The sequence below is a fragment of the Rhynchophorus ferrugineus genome, unplaced genomic scaffold, assembly GCF_030347505.1.
Source record: "Rhynchophorus ferrugineus isolate W39M unplaced genomic scaffold, kcgeb_rfMv2 rfM1, whole genome shotgun sequence".
NCBI classification, from domain to species: domain Eukaryota; kingdom Metazoa; phylum Arthropoda; class Insecta; order Coleoptera; family Curculionidae; genus Rhynchophorus; species Rhynchophorus ferrugineus.
Genome location: NW_027472580.1, coordinates 84,947,879 through 84,970,205, shown reverse-complemented (window position 1 = coordinate 84,970,205; position 22,327 = coordinate 84,947,879). Strand labels below are relative to the sequence as shown.

The window sequence follows — 22,327 nt, the reverse complement described above, 5'->3', positions numbered from 1 at the left end:
TATATTTATATCTTATGTACTTTTACTTCAGCTTAAACATTATTTTGTTTTGTAAGTAAGATTAAGAATTATTATTAGAATAATTATTATTTATTATTGTACTGTTCATGTTTTGATTATAAATAGTAAACGGCAATGAATAACTCATTCATTTGTAAATATTTTCAAAAAACATATTATATGTCAGCAAACTTATAATAAAAATTCATCCAGATGGGTATCTATTCAATTTTGCAAATTCTATACCAAATCTATTATAATTAAGAGTAACTGACCCTGCGAAACTAAAAGTTCGGATAATTGTGACTCAATAACCTTTATGTGAATATACAATCAAAATCAGAACTCAGTGATAGTATAGAGATATTACATTAAAATTGAACAAGAAATAAGTTTGACCCACTTGAAGACAGTTGATATAAAACTGATACAAAATGGAAAGGAATGTGAAATATAATACATTAAAACACATATAGGGCATGAAACTTGGGTAAGCTAATTTTATTAAAATTAGATAGAAATATGATCCAGCAGCCACACTAGCAGATTAAATTCAATTCCAATGAATACTAATTAGGTAAAATTTGAGATAATTTGATTAATTTGGAATGATGAGGCTTAAAATTGACGTTATAAATATGAGAATTTTAACAGGGATGTGACTGAATTTTGTTTGTTGAACATTGTAATCTATACTTGAAGATATACTTTCTATATCTTCAAATATACGAATAATTTACTATAAGTAAATAAGTAACAGTTCAATTGAAAAGTCCCCGGCCTGGCACATAGATGGCGCTACTAGATTAAAATCCATAACTTTTTTAGTTAGCCCTAACCCTTAAAAGATGCGTGTATAAATTTGACAGCTGGCGGATCATTTGTTTGTAAATTATATCATTTTGAGTGAAGCAACTTTTGTTATTGTGAAAAAAATGGATAAAAAGGAATTTCGCGTGTTGATAAAATATTGCTTTCTGAAAAGAAAAAATAGAGTTGTTTTCCGGACACTGCCCCAGGATATTCAACCATCAAGGATTGGTATGCTAAGTTTAGACGAGATGCAATGATCACCGAAGATGGTGAACGCAGTGGACGCCCAAAACAGGTTGTTAAAAGCATTAAAAAAATCCACAAAATGATTTTGAATGAGCGTAAATTGAAATTGAAATTGAATGAAGTAGCAGACACTCTGAAGATACCAACTGAACGTGTACATCATATCATTCGTATTTGTTTTATTAGCAATCATATATATTTGGGTATGAGAAAGCTCTCTGTAAAGTGGGTGCCGCACGACCTCACTTTTGACTAAAAACAACGACGATTTGATGATTCGGAGCTGTGTTTGAAGATGATCAAGCGTAATTAACCCGAATTTTTGCATCGATATATGACAATGGATGAAACATGGACCCATCATTTCACTCCGAAGTCCAATCGACAGTCATCCGAGTGGACTGCACGCGATGAAACCGTCCCAAAGCGTGGCAAAATGCAACAGTTGGCTGGCAAGTTTATGGCGTCTGTATTTTGGGATGCGCATGGAATAATTTTCATTGACTGCCTGAAGAAGGAAGGACCATCAACAGCAACTATTACATAGCATTATTGGACCGTTTGAAGGACGAATTCGCCTAAAAATGGCCGCATTTGAAGAAAAAGGAAGTGCTGCTTCACCAAGACAATGCACCGTGTCACAAGTCAGTGAAAACGATGGCAAAAATCCATGAATTGGGCTTCGAATTGCTTCCTCATCTACCGTATTCTTCAGATTTGACCCCCGACAACTATTTCCTGTTCTCAGTTCTCAAAAGAATGCTCACTGGTAAGAAATGTTCTTCAAATGAAGAGGTGATCGCCGAAACTGAGGTAAATTTTGAAGCAAATGACAAATCGTACTACAAAAATGGTATCTAAAAGTTGGAGGATCGCTATAATCAGTGTATCACCCCTGAAGGCAATTATGTTGAATAAAAAAAACAATTTTTTCCAAAAAAATGTGTTTTACTATGGTAGGACGGGGACTTTTCAATTGACCTGTTACTATAACTTTGGTTTGTTTTTTCCTTCCAAAAGTATTTTAGAATTAAATATGTTTATAAAAGGTTCTCCTTTTATGCTTATTTACTACATATTATAGGAGATGAAAATTGATTCAAAAAATTTTATTTTAAGTTTCAAACAAAACTGTAGTTTACATCGTGAATTAACATTTTGTTTTATAACATGTATTAGTTCTTACTACCTCGGGGTTAGAGGGATGTCGAGGGATTAGATTAAGCGCGTTTAGACATTGTTTTGAATATTATTGGAATAAATCTGGAATAAGTCTGGAAATTCAGCGAAAATATAATTCTAAACAAAACTTATTGTACGACTTAGTATACGAGTACAGAAAAACCATAATTAAAAATATCGTAATTTAATTTTTATAAGGTCCCAGAAGGATACCCAAAAACTGAAATTGAAATTCAAAAATTATCCGCGGAAAATTGCCCTCTCTTGCTTGCAAGCAACTCGAAAACGTAGAGTTTAATTGTAAAAAAAAACTTGGGGCGGACCCTGACATTATGGAAGTAGAGAAAGTTTAGGAGAACGCTTCCACTTATTATTACGTTACGTTTTTATATTAGGAACCAAGGAACAAGTTGAACCTATATTTAGTAGGCAGTAGGTTAAATTGTTCTCTGGTTTTAATTTGATTTAGCAATATTTATTCGTTTGTAAATATCTTGAAAATGCTTTCTTAAGTCATGTCTATATATGCTTTGTTGTTTTCGAAATTCGGAAAGGATATTAACAAAAATTTAATTCGAATTCACAATAGTGTATATAAAAGTATAGTAAAAAATATAATGAATTTTGGGTTGTTTTATCACTTTAGATAAAACTGTGGCCTACCACCAGAAAGTTCCGGTTCATTTCTAGTCTCAAAACGTAATTTTTGGTGCCAGTTGTTTGAGATGCTGTAGGGTTTTTGTTCATCGATTATCTTTGAATGAACAAAAGAATAAAATTGGTGCGAGAAACCACAGAAATAAGTATATTGAAATTCAGGAAGATTATTAATTTGTAGTATATATATATATACATATATATATATATATATATATATATATATATATATATATATATATATATGTCAAAAGGATTGTACAATTAATTTCGTTTACTTATCGTTTTCTTGTAAAATATTAACTGTTATAATTTGCTAAGGGATCAATGATCATCAACAAGTAGTTGACGGGTCTGGTTATTCGTTTAGAAGAAGGTTGTTCCTTAGACTTTATAATTTTTGCAAATAATCAGCTACAACCGTAGATTTTAAAACCAATTATAGAAGCACCATCGAGTAGCTTTGGTACCTGCGTTAGTAGAGAAAGTTTAGGAGAACGCTTCCACTTATTATTACGTTACGTTTTTATATTAGGAACCAAGGAACAAGTTGAACCTATATTTAGTAGGCAGTAAGTTAAATTGTTCTCTGTGTTTAATTTGTTTTAACAATATTTATTCGTTCGTAAATATCTTCAAAATGCTTTCTTAAGTCATGTCTATATATGCTTGGTTGTTTTCGAAATTCGAAAAGGATATTAACAAAAATTTTATTCGAATTCACAATAGTGTATATAAAAGTATAATAATAAATATAATGAGTTTTAGGTTGTTTATCACTTTAGATAAAACTGTGGCCTACCACCAGAAAGTTCCAGTTCATTTCTAGTCTAAAAACGTTGTTTTTGGTGCCAGTTGTTTGAGATGCAGTAGGGTTTTTGTTCATCGATTATCTTTGAATAAACAAGAGAATAAAATTAGTGCGAGAAACCGCTGAAATAAGTATATTGAAATTCAGTAAGATTATTAATTTGTAGTATATGTATATGTCAAATGGATTGTACAATTAATTTCGTTTACTTATCGTTTTCTTGTAAAATATTAACTGTTACAATTTGCTAAGGGATCAATGATCATCAACAGGTAGTTGATGAGTCTGGTTATTCGTTTAGAAGAAGGTTGTTCCTTAGACTTTATAATTTTTACAAATAATCAGCTACAACCGTAGATTTTAAAACCAATTATAGAAGCACCATCGAGTAGCTTTGGTACCTGCGTTAGTAGAGAAAGTTTAGGAGAACGCTTCCACTTATTATTACGTTACGTTTTTATATTAGGAACCAAGGAACAAGTTGAACCTATATTTAGTAGGCAGTAGGTTAAATTGTTCTCTGGTTTTAGTTTGATTTAGCAATATTTATTCGTTCGTAAATATCTTGAAAATGCTTTCTTAAGTCATGTCGATATATGTTTTGTTGTTTTCGAAATTCGGAAAGGATATTAATAAAAATTTAATTCGAATTCACAATAGTGTATATAAAAGTATAGTAATAAATATTATGAATTTTGGGTTGTTTTATCACTTTAAATAAAACTGTGGCCTACCATCATAAAGTTCCGGTTCATTTCTAGTCTAAAAACGTAGTTTTTGGTGCCAGTTGTTTGAGATGCAGTAGGGTTTATGTTCATCGATTATCTTTGAATAAACAAAAGAATAAAATTAGTGCGAGAAACCGCTGAAATAAGTATATTGAAATTCAGGAAGATTATTAATATATAGTATATGTATATGTCAAATGTATTGTACAATTAATTTCGTTTACTTATCGTTTTCTTGTAAAATATTAACTGTTATAATTTGCTAAGGGATCAATGATCATCTACAAGTAGTTGATGAGTCTGTTTATTCGTTTAGAAGAAGGTTGTTCCTTAGATTTTATAATTTTTATAAATAATCAGCTACAACCGTAGATTTTAAAACCAACTATAAAAGCACCATCGAGTAACTTTGGTATCTGCGTTGCTAGGCTAGCTCATATTGTTTCTTGTAAAACATATATGGTTAAAAATATGTAAATAGATGAGATAAATCTATTGAAAATAAACGTGATCTAGTAAAGAATCCAAATAAATTAAAGTAAAGTGGTTGTGGTACCCTGTCGAGGCCATGCTATTTAGACGTCGCCTGTTTCACCTGTTCTTTGTTATACAATCACTGGACGTTGAAAACGTTAAGTAGTTTAGTTACCTTATATGGATCATTCAGAATAATAAATTCAAAAGGGACTCTCATTGCTCATATTTACCAAAGATATTTGAACAGATTTAATTGCTCCAAAAAGACTAGCAATAGTACAGAGTTAAGGTCGCCATTTTGAAAGACAACTTTTGGCCACACATCTCAAGAGTTAATTGGACACTGCTGCAACTCGAATGGAGTCCTACCATACTCGGCGTACTTACCAGACATAACGTCTTATGATTACCACTTATATAAATCGATGCAATGAAACCACATAGAGTACCACCATGTTGCCAAAAAGATGCGAATAAGTGGTAAGAAATATGGAAAATATTAATATTTATATTATATTTTATAATTTTTTCTCAATAAATTCCTTTTTAATGTGAAAATATGAGTATCAATATATATATATATATATATATATATATATATATATATATATATATATATATATATATATATATATATATATATATATATATATATATATATAAATTCCTAATAGTATAAAATAAACTAAAAATAGAGAATAAGAGATATATATCAAATTGTGGCTTATTATTAATCTTAATATCACCATTTGAATAGAGTCTTTTTTTTACAAGCTAGGGTTTATCTGGACTGGACTTAGTGTTTAACGTGGGCTCGGAACCACCGTCCTCGGCATTAAACCTAGCCTGTGGTGAGTGACCAACTGGGCAATCCTAGAAGACATCCGGTCGTAGCCAGCCCGATTACTAGCATGACTAGGACCATTTTTGTTGTCAGATTTTGCACTCTTGAAAGACAATCACAAACATAACGAGCAGAACACAGCGGGATTCGAACCCGCGACTATCGCAACAGCAGGAGGATCAAAGGGATTGGGTAAAGAGGACCGTCCTGTCCCCTTTACTCAAGCCCCCCCTCTCGAATATTATACATAATAAAATAGCAGGATAACACATACAAAAATTTAACCCTTTATATCATCATTAAACCAAAAAATTGTTTAAATTTATAACAAGAAAAATATTTTAAAAAATATATAAATAAAATTGAAACAAATTCGCATCTCTGTGGAATTGTAAATTATGTAAAGTGATAGGATAATCTAAAATGTCAACAATATGCCTAAATAGGAATAATTAATATTAACATTTTGAAATTAAGTTTTGAATATAAAACTTGAAAATATTGTCGAACAACTAATGATTCAACGTGATGTAACAATATTTTTTTTCAGATAATTTTAATAATATATTTACAGAATAATAATAATTATTATTAGAACAGTAAAAGTGGCAATAAACATTTAACGAAATTAGAATAGACAGTTAAATATAAAAATTTTATTGTACACTAATTTTTTGCCTTTGATTTTTAATAAAATATAAATAGAAACATGGAAAATTTTATAAATATAAATTTAAAATGCAAACTTGAAAATGCAGTTGTTTGCAGTTAACATTTTTTAAACAGTTAAAACATATTTCATTCAATCAAAATGGACATTAATTCCACAAAAATTGATATAGTAAAAAAATTCGTGAGAGCAAACGTAGGGATCAACAGAAAATTGAATGATCGCACCTCAGACATAACTGTCACGGTAAATGATCTTTACAATCTAGTCCACACAATAAGAATGTGAATAATGCGAATTCGACTGGATTGGATCGCGGGCAATGCGGGGGCGTTGCAACTAGTGCCCCCCCTTTGGCACTAAAAAAACCACCCTCCATGGCTCATCGTAGCCTCTCATCGGCTATAAAAGCGGCTTGTTGCGTCGAATGTCGCGAGTCAAACCTGGAAAATTGTTGCTGGTGCTTCCGGAGACTTGCCAGCGTCGAGCCGTCGTCTACGTCCGAGCAACAAGTACGTCAAACGCGCACCTGAAGAACTTGCTGGTGAAACGGTCATCGTCCAGTCCGCGAACCATGTGCCGTCAAACAGCTGGAAAGAGCTCTCTCACCGCAATCTTTTTCAAAATTTCGATCGTTTTGGCTGTAGTTTTATGTTTGCATTTGGCAAGCGGTAAGTAATTTTACTAACACACATTTTTCTTTAAAATAACACAAAATAAAACGATTTATATCATTTAAAAAGAAAAACATTTTACTAAAATTTTAGTTTAATATTTAATAATTAATAATAATCAACAATTATCTTTAATATTGTATACATTAAAACTGCACGATAACACATACAAACATTTTATCATTATTATAAATATTAAACAACAAATTATATAATATTTTGACTAATGGATCACAAAAATTATAACAAGCATCTTTGTTTTTCTTCAGTATACAAAATTTTTATTAAAACTATCTAATCTTAAGACAGAAAAAATATAAATAAAATTAAAATAAAGTTGCATCTAGGTAAAATTGAAATTTACATTTAAAAATTATTTATAAAATTATTTATTAATTAATAATTATGTAGATAATACAAAACATATTTACTAAAAATTGATCAAAAATATTAGGTATAATAAAACTACACGACAATACACACAAAAATGTCAATATTATTATCAACATTTAACAATAAATTATATAACATTTAAACAAACAAATAATAAAAATTATAACAGGCTTCTTTATTGTTCTTCAGTATATGAACAGTTTATTAAAATTATATAAGACATAAAAAATATAAATAAAATGAAAATAAGTTTACATTTCACTGACACTGTAATTTATAATGTGATTTATTTAAAAAATATATTATTTTTCAATAATTGTACAGGATACCAGGATAACAGAATGTTCAATAGATTAACATTTTGTCATTAATATCAACTTTAAATAACATATCATTAACAAAATATCACAAAAATTATATCAAGCACATTTGTTTTTCTTCACGATAAAGACCCTTTATTAAAACTATATAAGACATAAAAATTTAAATGAATTGAAAACAAATTTACATCTGATTGTAATGTAATTATATTTAAATATTATTTTACTCAATTCTTATTTTGCTGAGCAAAGTACTCATGTATATTTTGCTAAAAACACTCATCAATATTTTGTATATAAAACTGATGATATAGTGTTATAATTAACACTGACAATTAAAAAGATACATTTATCTAGTATATAGTTTATAAAAATGATTATATATTCTATATAATGATTTCTATATCAATTAGGAGTATATACTAAATCAAACAATGCGCAAACAAAAGGTTTTTTTTAAACACAATTTCATATAATATATTTATCATATTGACATTTCTAAAAATATTAATCAAAGAGTATATTAAATATAAATTGATATAAAAACTAGTAGTTTTTAAAAACTTTGTAATCTTATAATTAAGCAATTTAATATTTTTGAATTGATGTTATATATCTGATAGCAATATTTGTCCTTATTCACAAATATTTTATGTGTCTAAGCACCATTATATTTTAAATATATTAGTATTTATAAAACAACAAATAATACACACTTTTATAGTCGATATTTTTTGGTAATTAATATTGTTGCTTTGTTAGTGTGAATTCAGTATTTTACAATAAAACAATTACTTTTACATGCTATTTCTGATTTCCATTCGACATCAAAAAATAAACAATATTATATTAATTTTACGTAACAAAACTGTATAAAGGTAAATTAATGTAAAAATTATAAATAATAAAGAGGCTTTGGACATTGTTCCTTTTATTATAAAGCGTAGAGTCATAAACATACCTACAGAGAACTTTTTTAGCTTTCCCTGATTTTTTTTTATTAGAAATTTTAATTTTGAGGTGGTGGAAATACATTATTCCATTTCTTAATTCAATTTTTAAATTATCTTAAAATTCGTATTATCTGATAATTCTATATATAAATCACTGATGGTCAAAGGTACTATATATATAAAAAAAATCTTTCAGAAACCTGTGTATGTTCTTTTATCGTCATATATATCGTCGTATTCCATTGACGCCCCCAAAAAGTATATAAAATCCCTACATTTTTTATTTGCTGCCAAATATTTATTGCCGAATTTATCTACATTATCGATATGCTTTTATTCATATGGTAGTCGAAACTGTGAACATCTTTCTTCTTTATATAGTTAATATATCTCGTTTTACTAGCAATAAGGGTGGGTTAGACATGAAATTTTAACCTTTAAAACCTTGTTCAACATCATATATGAACATATTAATTATATGATAAGAAAAACAATTATCTTGTACAATTATATTTATATCATAAAATAATTTATCATAACTTTTGTTATATTAGGGTATGGTATTTAACTATCTGTCATTTTTTTAGCAATGTATTGATTGTTTTTTATTATTTATTACAATTGAGCCATTTGAACTAACTTCATAATAAAATGTAAAATATCCCTTTTTGGGGAGTATTAGGAAAATTCTGTAATATAGAATAGTAATCTAGATCGTTCTATATTTCTTCCTACTAGTAGTTGTCTGTATAATCCCTCTTTGTTAGACGTTTATTTATAGGTTCTCGTTTAATACTTAATGCTTATAGACGCCCTTTATTTTTCACACTGAAATCACTACGTCTAAATCTCCTACCTCTATTTTGTTAATTTTGTTCGTTGCGTTGTTAGAATATAAATAAATAATTTTAACATAAAAATCTTCTTTTTGCTAGAGAGGACACATTAATTTCACATAGAGAGTATTTACCATAATTTTACTTTGTATTCCTAGTAAAATTTATTAAGTTCTTGCGTGACTTCTGATCAGCGATGTCTATTCATGAAAATGCAAAATATCTTTGTGTTATCAATTATTATTTTTTTAATATTTCTATATATAAGTTATATAACCTAATGCTTATATTGCTCATTATATTGCTGTAATATAACCTAATGCTTATATTGCTCAAAAGATGGTAAACATTCCTGGTTAATGATGAACATTTCCTGCAGTAGATGGAAATTCTGCTGTGGGGAGGGGGTGGTCTTTATCTTTTACTTTAAGTAAAACTCATATAATACAACTTATTTTTACAGGCTATACTTTTAAATAGCTAGCATCGGTTATATAACGCTTATAACTGTATCAACTTATTAAACAAAATCCATCAAGTTCAGTGACTAAATTTTTAAAAGCGAAAAACACGTATAAAAAATTTATTGAATATACTCCATTGAGGACCGCCGGAATAAAATAAAAAGCTTCACCTAAATATATCCTTCAATCCACTATACTTCTCTCGCAAAAATTTCGATGGCGAATTGATTGTATTGATTTAAACTGACAAACCATGTCGGCTTCAGGAACTGTAAGTTTGCAGAATATTTCAGAGTCTTAAAGTCAATTTTGGAAGATTATTGCGCGTGCTATTGTTTATTCCAAATATACAGCGTTCATCGATTGCGAAGTTATAATTTACACTTGAAGTGAGAGACGTGTAATATTTTTGAGATTTTTTAATTTACTGCAATGCAAAAAAATCTAAACATTGTTTTATTCTTGTTTTTTTAATAATGTGAGGATTTCTTTATCATCATTTTTCAAGATTTTTCGTAAATGAATCTATTTCCAAAATTTTGAATGTTTGTTATAATTTGTTATAATATATGGTATATATGGTAGATGAACAAAGATTATCAAGTTTCTATATAAGCTGTTGTAGAATATACGCAATTTCTCACATACTCTGAAATTCTAATTTCATAAATGTTTCCACTATTTTTAAATCTGGACCAGATTGTAGTTATTTTTCGTTATAAGTTTTTAATGTTGTATCGATTATAACTTATAGAATATATGTTCGTTGGGATAGAGTGAATTAAGAAGGTAAAATATCATTTTATATCTTCAAATAAGTATATACTAATATAGGTGATAGATAGATTAATACAGATAAATTGTGTATATATGTTTTATAAGATTATAAAATCCAAAATGAGTGAACAACAGAGAAACTTTATCACTGCTTAATAGTAAATTTTCATATGGCAAAATCATAAAAGATGCTTTCGTTGACGCAGAGTTTAATAGAATTGAGAAGGCTAGAATAGATCATTCTTATATATCATGATAACAGAAATTACCATTATTTTATAAAGATGTGCAGAATTTAACAATAGTTATAGGAACGAATCAACAAAAAAAACATATATATTCGAAATAAATTCAGATATTGTTATTATATGTGGATCTAAATAACATGCGGTATATCCGAAGTTGGTATGAACATACGTCATTATATATTTATATAACAAAATCTAGTTTAAATAAAGTAAAGACACAAAAACGTTATCAAATATATCTAATGTATTAGTACATCTAATGCATATATTATCGAATAATTTAAACAGCAATTAATTATACAGCCACAATAATTTATAGGCTGGAATTGTTTTATCGTATTTACATTGAACTCTTTTCTATGTAGTGGTATCCCACTGTTAGCTCTTCTTTCCTTCGATGGTGCGTTTCCTTGTGAAGTCATTTTCATATCACTGTATTTTTTATTTCTTCTGCTACTACCTGTGTATACCATTCTTGACAAAATTAATCACTGATTTCTCCCTAATGCATTTGCTTTATCTGCAAAAAGGTTGGTATATTTTCTCTCCTCGCATAGTTTAATGAAATACTCATGAATATTCAGAACAACTACTCACATATCTAATGAACATAAATCTTTCACACTCTAAAAATACGGTATTCTACAATTATCGTATATTAATTACCACTCGTACGTTTAGACGTGTCCACTCATCACCCTGTCTTGGAAATAATAACCATCATAGTAATAATAATAATCTTAATCATCAATCATAATCTTAATTTAAACCAAGACACTAGAGGGTAGAGTAAGTTTGACTTCGAAGTGGTGTAAAATCGACCTAGTGTATTACTGGTAAATTCAGTTTTTTTTATATCTTTTAGACCATTTGGCTGCAATTTTTCTAATTATTATTCATAAAAATATCGCTATAAATCAATGAAAGTACAAAATATTACAAGAGCCAGCTTATTGTCCAGATTTAACTCTGTCTAACTTTTGGCTCCTCTCATACCTTAACTAATTCTTACAGGCTAATCAGAAACAAACTACGAACCAATAAATTACAAGATCATTTTGATATTTCATTTTGTTTTCCAAAAATTTTAAGTTAATTTCTTCAAATTTATTAAATACGTTATCGTATTTCAGTAGCCTGTATTTAAGTAGAATATATTTATGTTTTTAAAAAATTATAAAATAAAAGTATATCAAATGATAAAGATCAACTTGATAAAGACAGTTTATGCATCACGTATCTTTAATTTAGGACAAAGGCCATAACCACGGCTCAGAGCTATCAGACGCCGCCGTTAGGAAGTTGGTTTAACCCTCAACAATAACCTCTAATTAACTAATTGAAAACTTTTACTATAATTTTGATATTTCATCGGGCTACTGGAAATCAATATTATTAAATATTGGCCAGGCACTAAGTTTTCCACGAAAAGGACGCTTGCGTTTAGCAGCATTCTAATAACGTTAAAAATTAGCGAAAGTTGTTGACCTTTTCCCAGTTCACGAATATAAACTGGATAAATATAAAACAACAAGATTATAAATAACAAAAATGGTTTACTGTATTTATATTACTGTATTAATAACTATTGTGTACTAATTTCATGAAAATTTTACTTGAAAAAATTAAATTATTATATGTGAAAGGCTCAAAACAATGTGGACTTTTATTGTACCTTAAAAACTATTTTATTTTACGAAAATACAGAGATTTTAAATCAATTCAAATAGATCATTCAGTCTTAACAATAAACACACAATATCGTTCTCAATATAAGATATATGTACGTTTTCTAGTACTGTCCTGGTTCCTCGTCCATTAAATCACCTTCTCTGATGTCTGTTCAATGTCTTCATTAACACTTGTTTATGTCAGTAGAAAAGAACCTTCTTCTGGTGTTCTTTCTGTTCTACACTGAGTCTTTTCCATTTAGAGTTCTTGTACAAGTTGTAATTTACATCGTAGGTCATAATTTTAGTTAGGCTAGTGGATAGACCTTCTATCTAAGTAGGTCTCAAACCACGGTTCTCAGCATTAAACTTATAAAGTGACCAAGTTAGAGACCATTCCACAACTCGCCCCGAACTATCACTGTTAATTTATTAAAAAATCATGTTAATTTTTTCGTTGCTTTAAATGTATTTGTCAATAAGCCAATAAGGTCAATAAACTCAATGTTTAGTTATAAAAACCTACTGAACGTTATACATTCATATTGGATACCTTTAAACTTATAAGAAAAAATAATCCAATACCTATATTTCGTAATATTTCCTTTACTACAAGGAGAAAAATCTAGCAATATTAAGAAACACCACTACAATGGACGATCACTTTAGGAGGAAATGTAAGAAGCATTTGATATATTGGTCAATACGTTTTCGAAGAAAAAAAACTCTCATTCATAGTTCATTAGCTTTCGTATCGAAAATAGAGTTAAACTTTTGGAATGATGAAATAACTTGAACTTTATCTCAATGAAAAAAAGGCACTTCATATAATTCCCGATAAAATTGAGCTGATATATGTTAAGTTGCTTAAATATAAGTTTAAATAGAGGAATAATTAAACTATTACTATTTGCTGTTATGTTAGTTATAAATATTGAATTAACTATGTCACTAAATATATCTTATTTAGTATATAAATACATATTTACTCACGTGTTTCTACTAGGTTAATTACAATAAAAAAGTCTTAACACATTTAGATATGATTATATAAATATTATTATTTATAGCATTTTTATTAATAAGTGTAACAAATTCAATAACATTTTCATCGTTCTGACAAATAAATGAAACTTTATTTTCTACAATATTTCAGAATCAAATGTTCTTAAATTGGTAATATATAGCATAAAATACAAAATGGTGATTTTATACAATTTATTTGAATTATTCAGTTATATAACGTTTAATATACTGTGGAGATTCACTTTTTATTTAACTTTTTCAAATAGTCGGCAATCTACTCGCCAATAAACTAATATTTTTGACAAAATTGATTTACTAAGAGTCTTTTATTAGAATTTATTGCAAGTCTATATTTAAAGTTTCATTTGCATCACAAAACAAAAGTAATCTGTTTAATATTTTATAAATATCTAGCCCAACTATAATATAAACAACCTACAGAACAACAACCTATTAGATTGTAAAAGGAAGTCATAATACCCTCGCTAAATACGATTTACAAGCTTGTTATTTTACATAATATAAAACCGAAACTACTTTTTCTTGACTAATCCGTTAAAGTAAATTGTAATGTTGGTCAGTTGGAAATGTACTATGTTATACCATATTAGTCAGACAAAGATTTTCCATGCTTTTTAGAAAGGAAAAAATGTAAATATCTTTTCATGTTATTTTCCCGATACAAAAAATCCGCTCCCTCTATTCAGGCAAATTTTCCTTAACCCGTATTTACCTTTAAAACGACATGATACGTGATTACTTTGTAAAACATTCCTTGTTATAAGTTTTTGTGTGTTGCACAAGTTTATTAATACAGTAAATATTTTCAGAAAATTGTTTTTATTATTAATATTATTACCAATAAATTATTGAAAATCCCAATTATTGACAAATACATTGAAACATTTTGGTTTAGTTTTCTCTTACTTATGAGTTTTCCATAAGGAAAATCTGTGTCCATAAGAAAAAGGTTACTGAAAAATTGACCAATTTTTATGTAAACTTGATGTTCATAACTATGGAGCAGTTGATAAAGGATTAATTTGACCAGATACAATATGTCAAGATACCAACATTCCTATTATAATGTTTTATTTCAAATGATTCACAACAATCACCACAGGTTTCTAGTACTGTTTGATGAGCTTGAGCTGTAGATTTTTTTAAAATAAAACCACAAAATTTAATTTCGAATATCGAAAATACAATTTAGAACTTTCAATATTTAGTATCTGTATATACCGAACAATAACAATAAATTTAATATATATTTAAACAATGAAATAAAGGCATTTCATTGGAATTTGTTTCGGCTAAAGCAAGTAGTGGCAACTAGGATGTTACTCCAACAAGTGATATCTACGTATATACAACTGAAAAAAAAACAAGTTACTGCATTGAGTATATATTATTTATTTCATAAATAGACTCTTTGCAGTTCTTATATATATGACATAAAAGAATTTATCTTTTTATAAACGAGAAATGATATATGATGATTTATAAATGAAAATAATCATTGGAGTAAATATATCTTGAATTTTCATAAACATCTTTTAGACATCACGGATTATAGCATGCTATATGGGGTTCTAGACTAATAACACCAAAAGGTAGAGAATTGGTCAAAGCAACGAAGGCACATAATTTGCAGCATATTTCTACTGGTGAGCCAACATATTGGCCGTCAGGTAGAAATAAAATTCACCATACCATAAACTTTTGTGCTACAAAAAATATTAATACCAAAACGTGCAAAGCTGAATCATGCTTCGATCTATCATCTGATCACTCAGCAGTTATTATAACAGTGAACTCAAATATTCTCAACAAAACAAAATCACCTTCTTTGCATAATATTAAAAGCAACTGGCCATTATTTAGAGAAAAATTAGACAGTTTGTTATCACTAAATTTACCTCTCAAAACAGAAAGAGATACAGAAATAGCAGCAAAAAATATAACAAATACTATACAAGAGGCCGCATGGTACGCAACACCTAATAGAGCGACACATCAAAAGTTTCATTATGGAATATTATACTTACTTATATTTATATATATAAGAAATAATAATATAAGAATATTATACTTACTTATATTATACTTATATTTCATCTACAATTAAACAAAAAATTGCTGAAAAGAGAAAACTGCGAAAAACCTGACAACAAATCAGAATAGAAGAAAACAAGAGAAAATTCAACACGGCCACAAAAGAGCTGAAAGAGCTAATAAATAATAAATAAGCAACAAAATCAAGGAAATCAAAATTATTTAGAAAACTTAACGCCAACTGATGCAACGGAATATACCCTGTGGAAAGTAACAAAAAAGATTAAAAAACCTCAAATCAACCAAATTAACAAAAACTAAAACGATAAAAAATATTGCTCCGCTGCATTACTCGATATTTCTCAGGCCTTCGACAAGGTGTACTGGACTGCACGTTAAATTGAAAAAGCTTTTGCTCCATACGCACTTTCAATTGCTGAAATCGTACCTCTCAGACAGACATTTTATTGTCAAGCAGGGTGATGAAAACACTGACCTAAAGCCCATGTATTCGGGTGTTCCGCAGGGCAGTATTCTCGGCCTATTGTTATATCTTACCTATACAGCTAATCTAACGACCTCACGAAACACTACTGTTGCAACATATGCTGACAATACAGCTGTTTTACCATCGCACGAGTATCCAATATCAGCCACAAACAACCTTCAACTTCATCTTAACAAAATCAAAGTGTGGTTGAAAACGTGGCGTGGCAAATGAGACAAAATCTACCCATATGACATTCATCCTTTGCAGAAGAACATGTCCCTCAGTAAAATTGAATAATCATGAACTTCCGCAAGCAGACAGCGTTAAATATCTGGGAATGCATTTTGATCGACGTCTGACTTGGAAAAAACATATAGTGACAAAACGCAAACAGCTTAGGCTTAAACTAAACCAAATGTATTGACTGATAGGACGTAAATCTAAATTACCATTAGATAACAAGGTTTTACTGTATAAGTCAATACTTAGGCCCATCTGATCCTATGGTATTGAACTGTGGGTATGTATATATCCTCCAGAGGTTCCAGAATAAAGTGTTGCGGGTCATCGTCGATGCCCCATATTACGTGTCCAACAAACTGATTCAACGCGATATCCACATAGAACCCATAACGAGTGTGACTCGAAGTGCTAGTGCGAAGTACTCTGAAAGACTATTAGTACTTCCTAATGTACTCCCCAAACAGCTAAATGTGCGCGATGACAGTGAAGTGCGTAGGGTAAAACGCAAACTACCATACGAATTGATTAATAGATACATAGAGTGAAATTTAGTAATTTCTAGAATAAGTTAGAATAGTATCTAGAATAAGGTTTAGATTATAAATTATACAGCAGATCACTTACTGAAGTGATCTTCTACATGTTAGGATGGTTATATTATATAACAGAAATCAAAGAATAATACTTATTGCCCACGGGCAGATTATTGACGTTCCAAGAGATTAATAAAAAAATAACGGATTATACATAAATATGTTAGTACTTTTAACAGCAACCAACAAGCTAACTACTAAACGTGATAGATAACTTCATTTGAATCCTTATTGTTTTCACGATGGTTCATAAAACCTTCTTCTAAAGTCTTGTGGGAATGATATAAAAATACTTAAACAAAACTCAACGTTATAACACTCAATGGAACTGAAATACTAAAATACATTTTAGATAGAGACAACATGATTGTAGAATAAATGTTCAAGACGTGTTGAAGAGGTCCCCACAGAGGCATTAAATTGCATTATATAAGAAAACTACTGGCGTCAGTACAAAAAGGTAGCCTATAACTCGAATGTAAAAATTACGTAAGAATAACCATAGTTCCTAATCTAATAAATATTTCTATATTATATTACCAATTTTTAGTTAGTTAAGTCAACCTGTAACATACATCAATTTGTTCAAGCCTCAATCACTGAGTTATTTTAAATGCTCATGCAGGCAATTTGCTACGTTTTGCTTTCTTTTTTGTTTTCCTTTATTTTAAATTAAGAATGCCGAGAAAGTTAATTAGGAACTTATTATTTGTTTCGCATTTTGGATGTTTTCCTTGCGGTTTGCAGTTGGCACTGTAAACATGTTATAAAATTTATAAATTAAAAAAAATGGTTAGATAATTTGCTGATTATCCGGAAAATTGTATGTACTGAATAAAGGACAAACTCCTTTTATTTTATTTCATGTTTGTTAATAATTTTAGATGTGATATATGACCGAACAGTTTAAGAGCTCATATACTGCAATCAAGGCAATAAAACAACAGAGGGAAGAATTTGTTACAATTAATATATTTCAGTGGATCGGGATTTACTATGTTCAGAAATATATGCGCTTTTTGGTTTAGAAATTTTCAAAGCTTTCCAGCCATACTTTCGTAGTTTTTTTAGTCGTATACTTTGATCTTTCAGCAATTTATGATGAACAATTGCTTTCCAATATCTCATTTGCCTTTCACCAGACACCTTTCTTACTACAATGCGAATTCTGTGAATTAAAAATTACAATGCACAAGAACAATGAGACTAATATTATAAAAATAAGAGTATATAATAAAAATCATTATCTTCAAGTAGGTTTCAAGCTAACTTGGTTAAATCATTAAGCTTGATTTTAATGAAAGTGTCTTTATTTAGTATCACGTGTTGATAGAAGAAACAATTTGAAATGGCGCCTTTGGCTTTAAGATCAACAATTTCATTCTTGAGTCACAGATATTGTGATTTCTAAGTGAATCCAGACGAATGATATAGTTCTGTTTAGTGTGGTCAGTTCCTGTAGAGCACTTACAATTATTTGCGATGATCATGAGTTTGTGATTCAATAACTCTTAACGCACTGGAAGAGTTCATGCAGACCACGAATTCACCGAGCTTCCCAAATGTGTTGTACTATGTAGGTATGTATACACCCAGAAATGTGTCAATTTGTACGCAATTTTTGACAATTAAGAATGACGGGTATACAAGTATACCATATAGTACAAGATAAAGTGGACGATATGGGTAGTGAAAAGACTTGAGATCAGAGAATAGATATAATGAACAACTATTATTTGGTGATTAATAGCAAAAATTCAACGTTGATTTCGCGAGGATTAAATCCTACAGAAGTAATCTATCTGTTTGGCAAACCTTAGCTTAACACTACAGTTACCTGCGAGGATACTTTGAAAGTTAAATAATCTATTATTTGTAATATTTGTGTAAGGGAAAAAACTGGAACAGTCCTCTTGATGAAGGGAAAAAGACAACAATCAACTTTGCTACAGCGTTAGTATGATCACTGGCAGGATCTGCTTGCACCTTAATCAGTGGCCACCTTAAAGTATGGTGAGCACGAGGGTCAGAGATAAGGAAGGTAGAGGATGATCATATTTGTGTTTGTAAATTTATATAGAATCTAACTATTGGGCATCTTTTGATACCCAGTCGTACGTAAATGGTTCAACATTATTTTATGGTCGATTCCATAGTCGGGAGATGAAATAAATAGATATAGCCTCGATATTAAACTAAATCAGTGAATTCACCATTACTTAAAAATTAGGTGATAACGACCCTTTTCTATCTAAATTACTTGTAACACAGTTTATACCTCTTTGGCTGGATTTAACATAAGTAAAGTATTTCTCCTGTACTCGAAACTTTAAATTTAAAGTATTTACTTCTTTCATTCTGAGTAATATCAGTTAAAAGCATGCATTTTGTTTAAGAAACAAACATGGGAAATGTGGATACAGTTCCTATAATTACAATTGTATTATGTGAATAATCAATAACTTGTCTATGTAGTTCATAAGAATGTATTCTTCAGGTAGCTTATTTAAGTTCTTCAGCATGACTTGTTAATATTTTGAATTAACTTGTTTCAATTGTTTATGGCTAACTGAACTTGTAAATCTATTTTTCATTCTTTCGATTTAGTTTGGTTTAGGTCCATATTTTCGTCACTATTTTGGTGTAAATTAATTTTTAAAAACACGTCAATCTCAATGTTTTCTGAGCTGTCTTCTGTATCATTCTTTTCATATGGGAATTTAAATCTTATCCTTGATACGAATAACGAATAAAACATAAAATAATTATCAATTTAGTGCAGTGATTCTGAAGTTATTTATGTAATGTACATACATTACATTTCGCCTATTCCCTTTATATCTATAGATATACAACGCCTTAGCCAGAATGGAAACTCTTCGGAAGATCTCTATTTTTTAAATATATTTAAAATAAACGGAACGAAGTGGTCTTTTTTATTGACTGTTGAAATTCGAATGATTTCAAAACCGCTCCAGAAACAGTTAATACAATTTAAAGATACTTAAAACCGTCGAAAGAGAACTGACAAGTGTTCTAATTGCTTTTGTTGTCGAGAAGTAAATAGATTTAATCTAACCAAATTAATTGTTCCGGAATGTGCTTAAAATATTTATTCAGATAAAGACAAAATTTAAGGTTTTGATTATTGTTAAATACTCAGATATGTTAAAAATACATTAAAGGAATTTACTTATTGCCTTTAACTAAATCTGACAGCAATAAAGAGAATGAAACTATTTTACATAAAAATATATGTGTATGCCTATTAACACAACTTTAAAGATGTCTTACTGTCATCGTGTGAGAAAAATACTGTTCATTTAGAATATCAGGGGTGTAGTATATTAAAATATTTCTCTGATACATTCATTCCAGTTTCACTTAGGTCTCATTTTTATCATCTACCTTCTGGCTTCCCATATTCTCTTTTCCTATCAGGTGTTCTTCATGTGCTGTAAGTTCCCCACCAATTAATACCAATCGAAGTTCTATACCTCTCATCCTCTTTACTGCATTCCTGCGTTTTCTGAAGTATTTTTTATCTATTTGTTTTATTTTACTTTTGTCTTTCTTTGGGAATACCCACGTCTTGCTATAAAATGTTAGGGTTGGTGTGAAAATTGCTTTGTGTGTTTCCATTTCAGTGTTGATTGATATTTTCTTTTTGTCAATGCAGTTCTTATTTATAGCGAAGTACACATTCATGGCTATTCCAATATTGGCATTAACTTCCTTTTTCCCGCTTCAATTACTTTCGATTTCTGCGCCCATATATTTAAAGACACCAATTCACTTATTCTGTATTTACATCATCAATTTAAAGATTTATTTCATCTGGCACTCCCTTCGCCATGACTTTTTTTCTATTTTTTTTTTTTAATTTTTATTTTTTTTTAAATTTTGCCATTATTCATTATTACTTCGTATTTTGTTAGTGTCATTTCCATCTGTTTAAGATTTTATGTAAGTGTCCTCATCTATAAGACATATCTTCAGTGTATTACATTGTAATGTTGAAATTTCTTTATCATTTTAAGTATTAACATTACAAAAAGGATTGGGCGTAAACTTCCGGCTTGTTTTTAAATGCTTGGATTTTGAAGGCTCTTGAAGCCTGCGATAGTGACATTGCTATATTCATGTATAATTCTTGAATTATTATTACAATTTTGTTACTTTCATCTCCTTATTTTAATATCTCCCATAGTGTATTTCATCTTACTTTATTAAATGCTTTTTTAAATCGTCGAATGCTATTTATATTTGTTTTTAGTTACTAATATTCAATCATTGTGGTAGCATTTGAATTATTATACAGTGTCTATTTTTATACGTATAGTCTTATAATATTTAATTATTATACATCAGAAAAGAGGTACATCTTTTGATAAGCTTCTCTATTCAAATACTTCAAAATCCTTTAGTCTTTTACCAATATTATTATTATTAATATATTACGTCACCAATAATTAATTGCTTTATTACATACGTACATAGACCTACATCAATAACAAAACGTGAGAAATATATAAGAGCACAGGTTAAAACGTTAATAAACCTAATTGAAAGTATATACCGTTACGAACCGGAAATTGTAATAATCGGAAATAAAAGGCGAGGTGTATATATCGCCATCAATCGATCAGTCAATATAGAATCACTTCGAAATTCAATTTTGTAAGTTTAGTTTTGAGATATGAAGGGTTTAAACAGAAATTTTCAGTCGCATTTGTTTGGCGAAAATTAAACGAAACTGAAAAGTGGAAACTATTATATTTTTGATTTATATAAATTTAATTCATTTAAAACAATATTTAACAGTTTTATTCGATTATTGTTCGTGCGCATTGTCCATATATTTTATGTAGTTGATTTAATTTTAAATAAATTTTTTAATAAATAATTTTTATAGCCAGAAAATTTATTAATTTTAATCAAAATATTCAATGCTTTCTAGATGTTTCTATCCTCATTATGGCAATACATAGATTCGGTGAAATCATTGAATGTAATTCTAGACTAGACAATCAGTAAATTTGTTATTATCTCTTCATTAAACTCAGAGTCAATGTGTTATTATTGAAAAATACGGAAGTTAAAAGTAGTGATATTATGTAGGCAGGGCAGGTGATGATGAATTAACTGAAAATATCA

At 29.1% G+C, this 22,327-nt stretch overlaps 1 protein-coding gene across 2 annotated transcripts in view; it reads left to right on the top strand.

The window, feature by feature from the left end:
• Positions 1–6,874: 6,874 nt before the first annotated feature.
• The window catches only part of CCHa1 (neuropeptide CCHamide 1), a 63,761-nt gene continuing 48,308 nt past the window's right edge, over positions 6,875–22,327 (top strand). For both annotated transcript variants that reach the window (XM_076400936.1, XM_076400945.1), the window contains exon 1: positions 6,875–7,099. In XM_076400936.1, coding sequence (XP_076257051.1) covers positions 7,003–7,099 — 97 coding nt within the window. In that variant the 5' untranslated portion in view covers positions 6,875–7,002. The remainder of the gene's footprint in view (positions 7,100–22,327) is intronic.